At 37.2% G+C, this 17,846-nt stretch overlaps 1 protein-coding gene across 3 annotated transcripts in view; it reads left to right on the forward strand.

Annotated features, from left to right (window-relative positions):
- pde4d (phosphodiesterase 4D, cAMP-specific) overlaps positions 1–17,846 on the forward strand; it is a 1,397,741-nt gene that overhangs the window by 419,432 nt on the left and 960,463 nt on the right. Inside the window, exon 1 of one of the 3 annotated variants that reach the window (XM_039758724.1) lies at positions 3,398–4,456. The exons of 1 other annotated variant lie outside the window; for it this stretch is intronic. In XM_039758724.1, coding sequence (XP_039614658.1) covers positions 4,122–4,456 — 335 coding nt within the window. In that variant the 5' untranslated portion in view covers positions 3,398–4,121. Of the gene's footprint in view, positions 1–3,397; positions 4,457–17,846 lie in introns of those variants that run through there. One more of the 3 variants, XM_039758725.1, reaches the window with a different exon arrangement.

A 17,846-nucleotide genomic window follows, 5' to 3' on the forward strand; every position in this document is an offset into this window, starting at 1 on the left:
CCCAAAATGCATACATTCCAAAAGCAGCTCCAAAAATGCCCACTACAGGGGGAAATCTGTCAAAAAACCCATCTACATACCAAAAGGACCACAAAGGATGTTTATAAACTAAAACATTTATTCTTCATCAAAATGCTCTTGAATAACAATGTATCTCCATGGAGCACAAAGGCAATAGAATTTGCACAAAACATTAAGTCAATCCAGTGTAATACATAAAGCCAAAACATAGTCAAATAAAGAGCATAAAGTTGGAAAAAGAAAATCACAAAAAATGTGGAAGATTATAGTAACTTACCACTCCCTAACACTTTCAAATGAACCACCAGAAACTGTGAGAGACCCTTCAGTTTTATAGGGCGGAGGGGAGTTTGTTTTGGTGATTGGCAGGTGACTCTGCCTCTTGGAGACCACTCAAAAAACACATGGAACATAACACAGGTGAAGAAAATAAAGCCAATAATTAACAAAAGTAACATTAGGTTAAATAAATGGATCAACAAAGAACAAAAAAGACATAAAACATGGATTTAAACCGCATTCAGGGGAGGAACCCTGGCTGAAGCATAACATCTTCAAATTCTCATGTATACTTATATTTAAGTTTAATAGTATGAAATATTTTTATATATTGTTTATTTGCTTTTCTCTTAGAAAGTAATCCACAAATTGTAGCAAAAGTATGTTAAGAAACATTACTTGGGCTCCATTATACCAACGGCAATACACCTGCATAATGCCTCACTGTGATTGCAAAGTCAAATGTTTTCTTTATTTTAAAATTTTCTTTCTTTTTAGTCATTCTGGTGTGTGTTCAGACCATAGTTTATATATATATATATATATATATATATATATATATATATTGTGAAAGCTGGCCCGGACACACACAGACGGACATCTTATGTTCACCCAACACACCGTTTATTTACAATATTTGCAAGTTTGTAGTGCATCAACCCCAGTGCCTCTTGCATCGATTCCCCCAAAGTCCAGGGCTCACAGTCTCTGTGCCTTCTCTTCCTGGCCGCCTCCAGTCCTCTCCCCAGCTCTGTCTCGCTACCTCCCGACATCCACCAATGACTGGAGGGAGGCGGTCCCTCTTATGGGAACCCGGATGGGTTCCAGCTGCTTCCCGGGATAAACCGGCATCGGGGCGCCGCATGGCGGTGGCCACGGGTCCCTACAGGGCTGGGCTTCCAAGCCCTCTACCCGCGGCCCCCAACATAACCAGGACGGACGCCCCCTCGCGGTCTGGAGGAGGCAGAAGCCTTCCTCTCGTCCTCCTGGGGACCACAATATATATATCTTTAACTTGAATATGTCTAATTTGACATATAAATATTTGATATATAAAAAAAAACTAGTCAGAAATAAATATATAAAGTATTATAAGTGAGCTAACATGCTGCTACCAGAGTCTTGACACATTCCCGCATACTCTGAATATGTACCTACTCAATAATCTTGACTTTTTTGGCTTTGGGATCATTTACAATAATTTTAAGCACCTGCTACTCATTTTTTTTTTTCCAAACTGAAAAACCTGACTACACTGTTTATGCCAGATGAGCCTGAAAAGACTAATGAGATTTTTCAAAGCTTTGCTTCACCATTCTCAATAAATTGCTCATTCCATTTTGTAGATCTCTTTCCTAGAGCTTGTTTATGAAGCTCCATAGATCCGAACATTTTATCCAGCCTAATATCCCATTGCTCAAAAGCTCAGATTTTTAAAATGATTATATTTGATTTTGTATATATTGTCCTAGTCATATAATTTATACTATTTTTATTGCATCTGCATTTAAAGAGCATTGTTTAATTGCACTATACTCCCTCTCATGGTAGGCATTTAGTAAGAATGTGTACTGTATTTGATGCTATTTAAATCAAAGATTGATTTTACTGGCTTCATCTGTTTTCTTCAAGCAAAAAAAAAGGCTGTAATGCTCCCTCTATTGGCATAGAAAGGCATTTATAAGAAGAGCGGAGAACACTGTTTAACTTCACTGCTTTCATAAATTGGTTTTGGGGTTGTGCTGTCTCCTGATCTCACTCTTGCATACTTACAGACTTCTTAGTTTTTTAGTGTTACAATGCCTAATTTCTATGTAGGCATCATTTTTTCACAATTAATACAGTTTACCCTTATCATGGGCACAATACACCTCAGTTACTGTATCCCATCCAAATCATATTCTCAATCATGGGTCAGGCTGCTATTACATTTGTAGTTTCATTATGTTTACTATTTTCCACAGTATTTTCAGTGTACTGTATGTTAAAGAAATAACATGCTTTATCCATATACACAACTACTTAATGTATATTTGCACTTGCCCCATGGGTCTTTATAAAGGGACCATGAAATGTCACCAGAAAACCTGTAACATCATGCTTTGAAAATCTTAAATTACATGTCAATTTAACAGAGAGTAATGATGAATCCTTTTTGGTAGAGACTTGTTTCTCAAACTGAGAAAAAAAATGTAATTACATGTTAAACATATGAAACCACAACTATAACTCACTATATGCACCGATGCACAGTGACTGGAATGTAATAACCTGCATGAAAACACCATATGAACTAAGACATTCTGTAAATTGTATTATTAATCTACAGTAACTGGTAATTGCTTCACTAATACCTACACAAAAATTCTTACATGCACATTTAAAGTCATACTCATCTTTACATCTACATATAACTGTATATACACATATGTTTGCCCACCTTGGTATAAATGTTTGCATTCATTAACTCACAAATACACTCATGCCTCAGATCTATATTTAGAGTCAAGATATATTGCAGAGGCGTAGGTGTATTTATGAATTAATAAATGTAAACATGCATACATCAGTAGGTAGTGATAAGAATGTATATCACATGCAAAAGTATGATTTGAATTCTAGTGCTCTGTACTAATTAGAATATATAAAACACATATGCATATATGTATAAAACTCATTATTTGAATGAATTAATATCAAGTACATATACAGGCACCTGCATGCACCCATGGCTATCAAAATTTCCTTTATGGTTTTCAGTGCTCTTGTCAAAGAAGGACTGTGATGTAGTAAACCATTAATGAAATGTAAATATTAAAGTGTTGATTTAATATTAGAACTACAATGCATTTTAATATCTAGCCTAATAATAAGACGATAAGAACGTGGTAATATCAGCTCTGGCGGCTTGATGTTAAGGTGTACACTCTTCTGCAAATCATAAATTCACTCTGTGGTCTGAAGAATCGTCTGTTTGAAGGTCTGACTGTTCTCTCAAGGGGCCTTGTTTTTATTATGTTATGGTAGAAGGGGGGCATCAGTGGCAGCCGCAGGGGAGGGGGTGGGTGGGGGGATAGCATTTTATGAGCGAAAACGCAACTTCTGCAGAAACAAATGATAAAGGGTTTCTGAGAAGCCATCTGAAAAGCAATTCACACTGTGATCTGGAATCGGCGTTGCAAGGGAAGGGGTATCAGAATCCTGAGAAATGAAATTATTTTTTGTATGTTTTTGTGAACAACATGGAGACCGAAGAGCAAGTTGAACTTTTTGCGAGATCACCTCATTTGATGAACAGAAAACGCACCTTTCAAAATAAAGGAAATATACATTTGAATAAAAAACTTGAATTTGCAATGGAATAAACTACTCGCCGTTGCAGGTGATTGGCTTTTCAAGCGGGGAACACAGTTAAGAAAAGCTGCGCAGCGGCGTGCGGGCAGCCCTCAGTGCTGACAGGGAACAACAAAAGGCGCCTCGGGAAGGCAGCGGGGCAAAATATGGGAAGACGTATCTGTAGCTTTATTCTTTATTTATTTACTTCTATGTGTTTTCTGTAGCACAATGTCCGATTTAATGTTGTGTAAACTTTCCTTTATTTGCGCAAATATATAACATCAAAAATAAAAATTGTCTTCAGGATCCTGCACTTTCAGCAGGGAGCTGTCCAACTTTTCAGCACTTCAGGGGACCGCCAGTTAAAAAAAAAAAGCAAAAAGAAGAAAAAAAAAAAGAGAGACCTAGGCGGTCGCCCTTTGTTTTTAACAAACACCAAGTCTTTTGTTGGAATTACGGAAAGCGTGGAAACCCAAACAAAAGGAATGGATGCTGCCAACAGTAAAGTGACAGCAGCCCTTGTAGGCAGCGGAAGCAGCGGCAGTAACAGTAGCGGAGGCAGCACAAGTGGAAATGTGAAAGCTCCCAAACATCTGTGGAGACAGCAGCACCACCATCCGCTCCTCCATCACCATCAACTCCACCATCATCCGATCGGAGCAAGGAATCACTACAGGGTGAGGCAGAGAGGGTTTTCCGACACTGAGAAATACCTGTGCCCCAGAAACATGGACCGCACCTATGCTGTGGACACCGGACACAGACCCGGCTTAAAGAAATCCCGAATGTCCTGGCCCTCGTCGTTTCAGGGTCTCAGACGGTAAGAACCACGGTTGTATATATATATATATATATTTTTTTTTCTGCTAGAATTTAAATATTGCGTTAGGGTGTGGACAAAGGTTTTGCAGAGTGCCTCTCTGTAGCACATTTTGCAAATCGTCCGGTTGAAAGAACACGTCGAAAGGGCTTGAAAACCAAGGAGACCTGATTTGGATGCTTCTACTGTAACTTAAAATACTTTTTTCCTTTTATTTCTCACCAGCACTGGTGCCTTTTTATACAAACGACAGATTAGAATTGAAAGAGTTACGATAGATTCTCTAAATATAGCTTCTGTTCAAGTTTACTGAAAAAGAAAATACAGGGATCACTTTACAATCACTGATGTGTATTCATCTTAACAAAAGTAGCTGCAAATTATCTAGATCTATCTATCTATCTATCTATCTATCTATCTATCTATCTATCTATCTATCTATCTATCTATCTATCGTACATTCATCTGTGTAACGTGAATAATATATTAATGTTATAATTTTGGAAGTGAATGGCATTTACATTTTTAAGTGCAGCGTGTCCTGCGGCAAGGTTGAACCGAACTGCTTTAAGAAAAATAAAACAAGCACAAGCACGCTTTTATTCCGTATACAATATAAAAAGCCGGTTCGCTGCATCTGTAATAGTGATAGAAACTGAAACAACCTCCCGCACCATCAAGAGACAACGAATGTGAACAACCGATCAGGCCTTTTAACGACCTTTAATTGTATCACTGTCATTATTAGTAACGAGGTTTATTATAATAAATGAGCTATTACGAGCTTAGTCACGGTTGGATGGACGTAAAATACGTCCAAGTTACTAATAGCTTATGAAACCAATGGCCGGTCCAATGACCGGGACCGACATTTAAGATTATCAGCTTTGTATCAGTTTATAGTGTTGCTTGTAAAGGCAAAAACGGTCAAACGATTTCTTTTAATCATAACAGACGCACACACACAAACACGTATATGAATATACAAGCCAGAAAGGAGAAGCCGAGAAAGAGACAGAAGCTGAAAGTCCCACTAATAGTTACCAAGGTTTATACCGCACCTTAACATCTAGTTTAGTTTAATAGTATACATTGTAAGTTAATCACGATGATATGTGTTAGTTGGCTTACAACAAGGACAGTTTTAAAATGTTTTATAAGGCTGTAGAGTAAAGTTAAGCTCTTAGGGGGCACATAATTGGGTGGATCCGGTGTCGCTTTCAATGTGTGGAAGACTGGACTAAGAATTAAGTTTATGTCGTTAATTTTATTAATAATGTGTAATTCTCACGTTTTGGAAACTTTAGGCTATATCTGGGACTCGGAGGATAACAGTAGCAAAATGTTCTTCTTGAATAAACTATCTCCTTTTTTTTTTTGCTGATGTAGGTCCTTTAAGACTACCATGCACGCGCTCATCTTCCAGAACCGGTTTACATGTAGCTGGGAGTCTCACCCTAGCAGCATCGGGCAAAAGGCGGAATCCAGTCAGCTGACCATCGCGAAATCACATGTGAACACATCACAACCTAACTCAATTTTGCCGCGAAATATCCTAAATATCCTAAAAGCCACATATAATCTACACTCAGGACTATCGTTTAACTGGCTCAAGACAACAGCGCTAAATGTTGGATCAGTCTTGGTGAAACCGCTGGTGATAGGAAGAGGTGGGACTACACCCTGGTCGATTCGGAATTCAAGCACAGATCAGCGGAGCTGTTAGGGAGCAAGTCTACCTTCTGCCGGTAACAAGATGGTTCGAGTGCAGCGAAGTCCATCCTCCGTTCCATTAAAAAAAAAAATATTTTTGTTCCCACAGTACCTTAGCAAGACAGTAGATAATCAGTTAAGTCTTGAATGGCACCTTTTAGTCCATCTCAGCATTAGAGAGAACGCAGAAACCTGTGCCTGGTGAGACATTATGTTGGAACGATGTCTAGTAACCAATAAATCAAACTTAAGGCATGTCCTGTGAGAAAGCACAATAACTGTGCCAGTTCACAACATAATCAACTGCGTTGAATTCTTCCAAAATATTGTTTTATGGTTTATTTACCACCGGTGGATAGGATTGTACATGCAGAAAGATTCAAACGGAAATCCAAAATCCATCAGCTGGGTTAAAATAGCACTGACTCCACACAACACAAACCAGTCCATTCTTGGGAATCATATCTAAAACTGTCATGCTGGCTTTATAAATATGTCAAAATACAGAAGAATTTGTGCACTAAAATACACCAGTGAAGAAGAGCTTTTTTTAATACAGTATCTGCTGAATTAGTATTTTCAGCATGATATGCTGTATGCTGTATTGTAATTTTATAGTATAATTAGATTTTGTGATCAATTATCTTTATTTTCTATAACATCTGTCATAGCAAACATACAAGCAAGCTCTGAACTGCACAAAGAAAACAATTATGGGATAACCCCTATCTCGTATGTACTTTACGTGAAAACATTCCACACGTAAGTACAACATATCTCGTGTGTTGGGGATACTTTTGCTTATGTATAAGATGTTTTCACATATGTACAGGATACTTTCACTTACGGAAAAGATAAAATGTTATATTAAAAGATAAAGTTAAAGATAAACTTAAATTTAAAGAATTGTGAATACATCTTGTCCGTACGTTAAAGTATCCTTTATGTAAAAGACATTTTCACGTATGTACGATATAAGGATTACCCCATAAATTTTTTCACTGTATGGTTCAGAGCTTCCATACAAACATTATTGCATAAAAAAGTCAGAGTACAAACCCAGATTAATAAAACAGTACACTGAAGAGTTATCATCACTGTTTGCTTGGCAACACATGTCGAACACAGGTGCATTAGTGAAGTGAAAAATGTCAGAACATATTTTTAGACTGGTAAGCATTTAAAAAGAAACATTTTTGTTGAAAACAGGCCATCCAGAGAAAGACATATAATCAATCCATATTTCCTTAATGCTGAAGTTTCAGTTCAATTCAGCATTCAGTTGAGTTTTGTAGGTCCTTAAAGTACTATTACCTACCTGATAATTAATTCCACATATTTAGTTCTATGTGCAAAGAAAAACTTTATAACATTTGTGTCAAGCTTTCTATCTGGGCCCCAGTATTCTTGTTAATAAGCTCATTTTAAAGTAACAGCTGAATTCGGCGTACTAATTTACATCATAATTTTGAATCACTTTTGTCATGTGGGCGGCACAGTTGGCACAGTGGTAGCACTGCTGCCTCACAGTAAGGAGACCTGGGTTTGCTTCCCGAGTCATCCCTGCATGGAGTTTGCCTGTTCTCCCCGTGCCTGCGTGGGTTTCCTCTGGGTGCTTCGGTTTCCTCCCACAGTCCAAAGACATGCAGGTTAGGTGCATTGGCGATTCTTAATTGTCCCTGCGGTGGACTAGTGCCCTGAACGGGATTTGTTCCTGCCTTGCACCCTGTGTTGGCTGGGATTGGCTCCAGTAGACCCTGTGTTAGGGTATAGCGGGTTGGATAATGTCTGATTGACTGACTTTTGTCAGTCTCCTCTTAGCCTGTTTGCTTACGCCGAAACTATTCAAATCCTTTTCTCGTAGTTCATAACATTTAGTCCTGGAATCAGCCTTGTTGCTATTTCTTTGGACTTTTTCTATTTCTGTTATATATTTTTGTAAAGACCAGAAGTGCACATAATATTCCAGTTTAGGCCACACTGGTGCATTGTATTGTATGGTTTAAGAATAACCTACTTTGGTTTGTACTTCACACAATGCACAATGGAACCTAACTACTACTACTTTTTTGTTTTATGTATGTTCAAGTTACAAACACCCTATTGCATATTTAAATCTAACATTGTTACATCCTATGTGTAATTCTTCACATTTATTTACATTGAATCTTTTGCCACGTATCTGTTCATGCCTGAATATGTTTAGATCTGTAATTAATGACACTACTGTACTGGCAATTACACCTAATTTAGTGTTATCTGTAAACCAAATCAGCACATTGGTTACGTTTTCAGGAAGGTCATTTATATAAATTAAACAGAGCAGTGACTCCAGTACTGATTCCTGAGAGACACTACTTTTAACTTCAAGTTATTTGGAAAATTTTCCTCTCCCTTAACTCTTTTCTTTCTTTGTTTCAGCCTGTTCTTGGACTAAATGCAGCCTACCCTGATCTTACACTTCTTGTAGGTTGATTATTAGCCTCTCATGTGTACCTCATAAAAAATCTAAATCAAGAATATTATATGCATCTCTCTGATCAAGTGCTTTTGCTGGGTCCCTATAGAATTGCAGCATATTAAGGCAACATGATCTCTTTCATCCAAACCACTGTTGACTTTTCACTAATGCACCTGTTTTTGACATGTGTTGCTAAATCTATTCTTTCATTATTTCCATTAATTTACAAATAACAGACATTAACCTTTCTGGCCCATAATTACTGCAATCACCTCTTTAATATAATGGGAAAGCTTTTGGTAACTTCCAGTCTTAAGAACTTATTGTAATGTATGGCAATTTTTGAAAAATATGTACCACGGGTTAATATACAGTGTGCAACCACTAACTTAATTTAAAATTATAACATAAAAGTTGTCCAGTCCTTGCAATGTATGTGATTTCAGCCTTTTTAATCCTAGTCACACTTTTTTTCTCAGCTACTTCCATGTCACCGCATACCTTCTGAATAGTCTCTGTAGTTACCTGGAATCAACTTCTTTACTCGTGAAGCTTTCAGAGAAATATGAACTGAGAATATTGGATGTTTAATTATTAATGCAAATATATACAGTATGTAATATGGAGAACAAAAAATAACTCAAAAGCATTGTTTATCTTTATTGTTGAAGTTTAATGCATTCAAATTCTAGCTTGTTTTACTACCTTGGGTAATCATCTAAATTAATTTCTCTTCAGCATCCCATTTACTGAGGAAGCTGAAACACTTAACAGATTTAAAAAATTCCCTTCATTTTTTTATCCATCCATCCATCCATCCATCCATTAACAAATCTTCTTAATCCAGTATAGTAGCACTAAATGCAAGGCAGCAACCAACTATAAACCAGGATGACAGGCAGTTGTATAGTTTGAAAATTAAATAAAAAGCATGAAAACAAAATACAGTTGTATTAGCGCCCAGTGCACCAGGCATAACTTTATTGATTCAGTCAGACTTGCTACATTACAACTCTAAGCCAAGTGCAGTACATGGTTTTTGATATTTTTAAATGATGATTTGGCTTGTCGTTTTACTAAGGTATGTTGCAAAATCAACTTGTAATTTTTTATGGAAATTATTAAAAATAAAATACAGCAGTGTTCACATAAAATGACTGCAGTTATGAAGCCATCTACTTTACTTACTGACCTTATCTGAAAATGGATATTGTGCGAATATCTCCAGGTATTTATAGTACTTTATATGGTCATAATTCCAATTAAACTACAAATGCTTCAGTGTGCTTTTTGTTCAGGGTGATCCATGTTTTATCATAAATAGTCATGAAATTTAACATCCTAATTATTGTACAGTTAACAAAAATGATGAATTTTATGAAAAGAAATATTCAACATCAGTTATATCCTTAAATTTCGTTTCTATAAAGATTATTTATTGTTTGCCTGAGATTACAGTATTATCTGAAAGATCCATAATTTGGTCTCATTGTCCTTATTAATATGCAAAACATTAACTTACCTGCATTCAGTGTCAATAAGCAGAATGGAAATAAACATCTCAGTATTAACTAAAGCAAACTGCCTTTTGTACAAGTTCAAGTATCATACCAGAAGAAGTTATCAATTGTGTCATTTGCTTCCAAAATTCAAAAGAGATTGTCGTATATTGTGTGGAAGGAGTTTCGTTATCCTGTACTTTGGGGATGAAACCCCACCTTTTCTTTAAATATAAATTTGTATTTAAATATGATTAAGATAATGTTATATTCAGTATATAGCAATATGTGTACTTATTCAAAGCAAAAAATAAAAATTTAAATGTACATTGACTTATGAAATATGCTGATGTTTCTGACAGAACTAAAGGAGTTAGATACAATGAAAAGAAACAATAATGAGAAAAAAAGAATGTGAAATTTTGTTTTGATTAATACTAAATTAAGTACATTCCAATGATCAGTTTTTGTGTGTTGTTGTAGCAAAAGATTAATAATAAATTATAAACTAGTAATGATTTATGCAAATTACTGTAATAAAGCCAAAAACGCATAACTACAAGAAATGTTAGTCAATATCTAATGAGTCATTGTCTACATTTTCATTAAATTAGCTTGGTAGACAAACATATGGTAGACAATTGTGAAACAGCACTGTAGAGAAGTAAATAAAGTAATAAGTTTAAAAAGCTACAGCTGCTCAAGTGTGGAGTAATGAAGAGAACAGGGCAGCGCATATCATGATGCTGTCTCATGAGAGTATTGTTTTTGTATGTTTATGTAGTGGGCATTGTGGCATGCCAGACACAACCAAGTTCCAGGTTCAAATAAAAGATTTATTTGTACAAATACCCTATGAAAGGCTTCTTGTAATCATAAACATAGACACAACACTCTCCTTTTTCTTCTCCTTCCACTACACTAGGAGACCTTTGTCCTCTTCCATCCAACTTCAACTCCCTGGGTGAAAAGGAACAGCTTATTTTATACCAGAACTGAGAATACTTCTGGTGCTATCACATTGCATCCAGGAAGCATTTCCAAGTATGGCTGCCCACCAAAATGCTAACTCCCATGTAGCCCTTCGGGTGTGCGAATGGGATTCACATCACAGTGATGTCGTCATTCAGTGTACTGGGGAAGCACACGGCACTGGGAAGCATTCTCTCCCTGTCTATCCATTAAAATGGATTCCCTTTCCAAGAAAGGTACCACTAACCAATTTGGTCGAGATGCCCATCCACTCACATCCTTCCATTATGGATGCCTTATTGTCTAATACAATATATTCAAATGAGTGTACTGTATATTACTATTATAGGACAAAGTTCCTTTACCTCACCTAAAATATGGCATAGTTTGGATTGTATGACAAGCTGTGTACTAAACGTTTCTACCTTTCCTAATAACTTTCCACAATCTCTAGGATGAATTCCAATTTTTTAGCTGTCTTCTTTATCTACAGTGCACCTCTATAAGAATGGTGTTATTGATAGGGCCCATGATTTACTGCGGCCCGCAGAATTTAAAGCCACGCTGCGGAATTTAGGGTTTTGCAGCGGTAAAACGCCACACCACGGAATTAACCTAACTGCCATGGAAAATACCAAATCTGAATGAAATCTCACCATTTGAGGCATATTGATATTAGTATGATTAGTTTTGACTATTTTTTAAAGTTCTTTCTTTAGCCTATTGCATCATCTCATCACGTCATTAGCCCTTCTGTTGGAAGAGTAAACATTCATTTTTTAAGTCAATTTATAGCATTGGTGGTACTTGTAGAAATTTTTAAATCGATTTATTGGTTGTGGTAACAATTTGACCTATCGTGTGCTTTACAATTAATTAGGCTTATTTAAATTAAATAAAATTAATCTTTGAGTATGGCCAATAACAATAACAAGCAATGCAATAAAACTGCAGGGAATAATGGACCAGAACTGCGAGGTAAAGAATTTGGACAGGATAAATTCTGCGCCGAAGGTGGTTTATTGTGGTGCTAGACTTGTAACGAACCGGTCGATCATGTTAGACGCCAGACTATAACTGATCATCTGGGGACAAAAAAGCACACAGAGTGTGCAAATAAATGACAACATGAGGCCACGAATAACCCCACAAGCAGCAAACGACAAAGTACTATTACCGGATGCATTGAACGATCAACTGCTCTAACTGCTGCCAAAGATACGTTAGTGATGGAACTGGTTGAAGCATTTAGGGCAGCCAATATACCGCTGGAGAAAGTTGACAACCCTACCATGCGTAGTTTTATGCAGAAGAACCTGAAGGGCGGTGATGGAATACTCCAGGCTAATACACTTGGGGAACTATACATTGCAAGAATTTTCAACCAACAACAGGCTAATATAATAGCGAAGCTAGCTGGACAGCAAGTGGTTGTTATTGCCGATGAAATAACGGATGTTGTTGGACGTTATGCTGTGAATGTGCTTATTCAACCACTCAATGCTTTTAAACCAGATGAATGCACAGCAATGTTAGTGAACACAGATTTTTTAACCGAAGTGAACAATGTAAACATTGCGCAAGTAATTATCCGTTCTTTGACTGACGTTAATGTGCTCTTCAATGATGTTGTAGCGTTTGTTACGGATAATGCAGCTTATATGAAAAAAATGTTTTCGTGACAGTTTGAGAGGAATACTGCCAAATGCTATTCATGTCACATGTTGGGCCCATATTCTGTCATTAGTTGGAGAAGAGTTTCGTGAAGCACTATGACTTTGTGATATGCTGGCTGCTTCTGTCAAAGCCATATTCACCAAAGCATCAGGATGTCATGCTAGATATCTTCATCATCTGCAACAAATGAAAGTTGAAAAGGCAGTCATGCCTCCAACTCCAGTCATCACAAGATGGAACTCTTGGTTCGAGGCTGTGCTGTATCACGCTGAGTATCTAGACTATTATATCTCGTTCATTGCTACTGAAATTGAACACAGTGGAGCTGCAGTCCAGTTAAAGAAGCTGTCGGCGTTGCTGCAAAGTACTGATAAACTTAACGAGCTGAGAGCTGAACTTGAATTTGTATCTGTTCACTGCCAGTCAATTATGAACACTCTGACTTCTTTTGAGGCACAGTCATTCATGACTGTCGATGTCTACAACAAAGTATCTGACTTACTGTCTTGCCTGAAATCGTCCGGATTTCCAATTGCAGCCAGCAGCTGTGAAGATGCAAAGCACAATTCTGCTGGTAAACTTGAAGAATATTTTGTGGGAACCAAACAGGAGAATATTTGATCCACGACAGCTACCACTCTTATCGAAGAATTTTGCTGATCATGCACAATCAGTGCCAACAATGATGGCTGCAGAAGATGAATGGCAAGCTTATCTGGACATAGCATCTCGTGAAGCAATTCCAGCTGATATCACTGCTTTTTGGCATGCCTTAGAGGACAGACTACCTCACTTAGCAGCTCTTGCTAAAGTTTACATAGCGTTGCCGACCTGTTCTGTTGATGTGGAACGTTCGTTCTCAAAATATGGATCGGTGTTGTCACCACTGCGATATTCTCTGTCACACGAAAACCTACAGTGCTTACAGTACTGTTTTCGTCAACTATAAATAAACAATAACTTTAGAAACATTATTTGATAGTTTGTTGAGAATAATATTATGGCTACATATGTTTCAGCATTGTTTGCCTAAAGCAAATCTGTGGATTAAAATGTGTGGATGTGAACACTTTGATATACCTGTTTGATTAGTATTACGAATTCTGATTGATTATTATTAAGTTCAAGTCTTTAGAGTCCTGGTGCTTCCTTTCTTGCTATATGGTTGCGAGACATGGGTGCTATCCAGTGACCTGAGATGAAGACCGGACTCCTTTGGTACTGTGTCTCTCTGGAAAATCCTTGGATACCATTGGTTTGACTTTGTATCGAATGAGCGATTGCTCATGGAGTCTTGAATGAGGTACATTACCTGCATTGTGAGGGAGTGTCAGTTACGGCATTACGGCCATGTGGCGCATTTCCCCGAGGGTGATCCAGCTCGGCAGATCTTCATTGTTGGGGACCCAAGTGGCTGGACCAGGCCAAGGGGTTGCCCACGTAACACCTGGTTGCGGCAGATAGAGGGTCATTTCCAGAGGGTGGGACTGGACCGCGTGCCTGCCTAGGGGGTTGCAAACCGGGATCCTGAGTTGTTTAATAGTGTAGTGGTTGTGGCAACGCACTGTACCAGTGCATGCTCCCCAACTTGACTTGACTTGTCTTGTATAAAAAATGTTGTGACAGCATATTCCCAACTATAAACCTTTAATTATGCAATTTATTAAATATATAAAATAAGCCTTTGACATCATTTAGAATTTTTTAGAATAATTAAATTTGCAGTGTTACACATTTTTGTGTACATAAAAAACCTTAAATTATGAATTTAATGACTCGAGAAATTCAGCAGAGATTAAACTCAAATTAAGATTTTGGTTGGAATCAAAATGTTTCATTGTTTTTGCACTCCAGGGGCCTCATGCATAACGCTGTGCGTAGAATTCTCACTATAACATGACGTACGCACAAAAGCTGAAATGTGCTTACGCACAGAAAAATCTAGATGCAGGAATCTGTGCATACTCCAACTTCCACGTTCTTCCACTCCATAAATCCCGGTCAGCGTGAAAAGTAATGCTTGTGCACGCGCCTTCTGTCCCCAACTCCTCCCAGAATTACACCTCTATGAATATGCAAATCAATATAAACCACCCTTAAGCTCAGCCTTCTGTGAAAAGACAATGGGAAAAGCACGGGGGAAAATTTTTCAGCTAATTTCAGCGAATACCAAGTGGAGGCAAAGGAAAAGCATACTATTTGTTGATTTAAACAGTGGTATAATCAACAAAAGGAAGTTGATCGAGTGACATAGCATGTTGGAGAAACTCGAAAGTTCACGTTCACAAAGTTGCACAGTGCCCAAATAAAAAAGAAGTCACATATCAAAGTCGCAGTGAAAAGGCGAGTTGTAGCTCACTGTCTGAGCTTATTAGGGTAGAGACAAAAAAATAGGCACACAGTGGGAAGAAAGCACAAAATGTCAAATTTAATTTCGAAATTTCCACTTTAATCACATAGTTTATTTTCTCATTAAAGTAGAACATCATAAACTTCATCTTTAAATCATTTAATTTACTAGTTTCTCAAATCCCATCGTAACTAAAGTAGCATGTTAAATGCTTTTTTTTGTATTTGATCTTTAATGTGCTCTATGTGTGTGAATCACTACGTGCTTTTGTTCTTTCTCTTTCTCTGACAGGACACAGAATCCATTACATTCGTGATATTACAGCTCTCTGTATAATTAAAATACTGAGATGTATACGTAGTATCATTTTCATGATGATTGGAATGAAAGCATGTTATTAAACATGGAAACACGATGGCGCAGTGATTGTTCATGTCTCACACAAGATGCTGCTGTGCCATGCGCGACCTTCGATAAAATAATTTATTGTAGCAGTACTGTCTCTTTCAAATGTACTAACCTTCAATCCCTGTCCTTACTTTTCTTTCCTCAAATACCCAATTGCCACACAATCAGCTCTGTAATAGACGTTAAGCCATCTGTAAGCTTACAACAACGATTTTTCAAAACTTTTAAGGAACATTGAAATATCTTCATAGTATGTGTTTAATCATTCTATCCATCTATCCTTCCAGTGTCGCGCCAGCCTCAACAAATATACAGCGCACAAGGCAGGAACAATACGTGAACTTGCTAGCGCTGCGGCACCGTGTCCTCAAATGTTTAATTATTAACAATACAAATTATTTAAATGAAGTTAAAGTTTTATCTGTATAATATAATCAACATATTTGCTGCATTTCATCTTACAGATGATACCATCATCATATGTAAATACGCGCTTTATAAAGTGGCGCAGGTTGTGCAATATTATAACTGTGGTGCAAGTTTACAGTGGCGTAATTGTACTTATAAGTATTATAAGTACAAACAGCTCTACAAGGAGCAGTTGACTGAGTGCGTTTATAGTTCTTGGGATGAAACTGTTTCTGAACTGCGAGGTCCGTACAGGAAAGGCTTTGAAATGTGACTGAGGAAGCGTGTGCTTGATGCTGTAATACCAATAATTCTCTTTCCGATCAGCTGCTGCTGTGATTCCCCACTCAGATACAGTGATATAAATACTTCGAGTGGTGTAGTGAGAGTAATATGAAAAAAGATGATCCGCTGTGGCAACCCTAAAAGGGAGCAGCTGAAAGAAGAAAAAGAAGAAGATGGTGCGGTGAGAGTAACAACGCTAAAGCAGTTATGGTATTTGGAATACTATGGCTATTCCCTGGACCATTATATTGTTACAAGTTAATTACAATCAGATGCATTACACTAATAAACAATATGCGGTTAGTTTCAGTGTATTTATAAAGCCAGGAAAATAAAGAGTAACCACACAGGAACAGTAGCACTGCTTTGACGCTGGGTGCTGCCAGTCTGCAAAACTGAGCAGAGAAACTTGCGTACGACAAGGCATGAGGTACCATGGAAAAGTGCGTGGCTTTACGGCAAGTTTAAGTTTTATACATCGCGATTTGAATGTGGAAACGTTCTTACGCAACATTTCTGTGCGTACGCACTGTTTATGCATGAGGCCCCTGACCTTAATCTAAACATTGATATTTAATTTTGTTAGCTCAGACAAATAAATTTATATACCCATGATGCATGATAGCATACTATATATAGCATAAAATGTTTACTTTTAGTCTGTGAACTTCCTTGGATAACCTTGGGATTTATTCTAAAACTGTTTGGAGTCTGTCTGTTCACCATTCATTCATTCATTCATTCATTTATTCATTCATTTTCTAAACCCATTTAGTTTAAAGTATGATTTCAGTTCTTCCTCAAAATTATTCATAGGAAATGCCAAGTTGCATGCTTGATTTACTGGCTGAAGTTCCCTAATAATTTAAAGGTTTGACTTGGAGAATATGGCATCACATAATATTTCAATTAGTAAGCCAGTTTCTGCTTTGCTGCACTAGCTGTACAAGCATATTCATATCCAGGAGTACTATTATCTCAAAATGTGCTCGCAGCCAATTTTGTGTAAAAACATAAACCTATATTGCATAGAAAAAAATGACAAACTAGATGGTCATGATGGTGTGGTCAGTATCACAATATCAGCAACTTTATATTTTTATATTTTTTAATATATATTGTAAGCAATGAGATTTGTTTTTTACAGTATGTTTGAAAGCAGTGAGCTGAATGTATATACTGTATAAGCCGGATTGTAGTTTCTTTGACATTTGAATCCTGTTGCCTGCTTGATTGTACATGATACCATGTAGTGTTCTCTTTAACCTAAAATTAAACAAAATGGAAACTACAGGAAATGATGTGCAGAAAAGATGTACTGACAAGTCTAAAATTGTGACCTGTTATAGACTGGTTTCCCATCTAGGGCTGATTCCTGGTGCTGCTAAAATTGGCTCCAGCTCCTAATAATGCTGAATTAGACTTAATTAGAAAATTCATGGATGACTGGATAAAAAGAAAACACAGTTCTGTATTCCATTTAAAAACTCCTTCAAGAGGGAGATGTAACATGTACTGTGGTAAGTTTAGCAGACCAGTTTTTCTAAAAGCCTCCCCAATTTGATTGTGTATTTAAGTTGTGAAGCACTGACCTGCTCAGTTAAGGTAAGCTAAACT

This window comes from Polypterus senegalus, chromosome 7 (assembly GCF_016835505.1).
Source record: "Polypterus senegalus isolate Bchr_013 chromosome 7, ASM1683550v1, whole genome shotgun sequence".
NCBI classification, from domain to species: Eukaryota; Metazoa; Chordata; class Cladistia; order Polypteriformes; family Polypteridae; genus Polypterus; species Polypterus senegalus.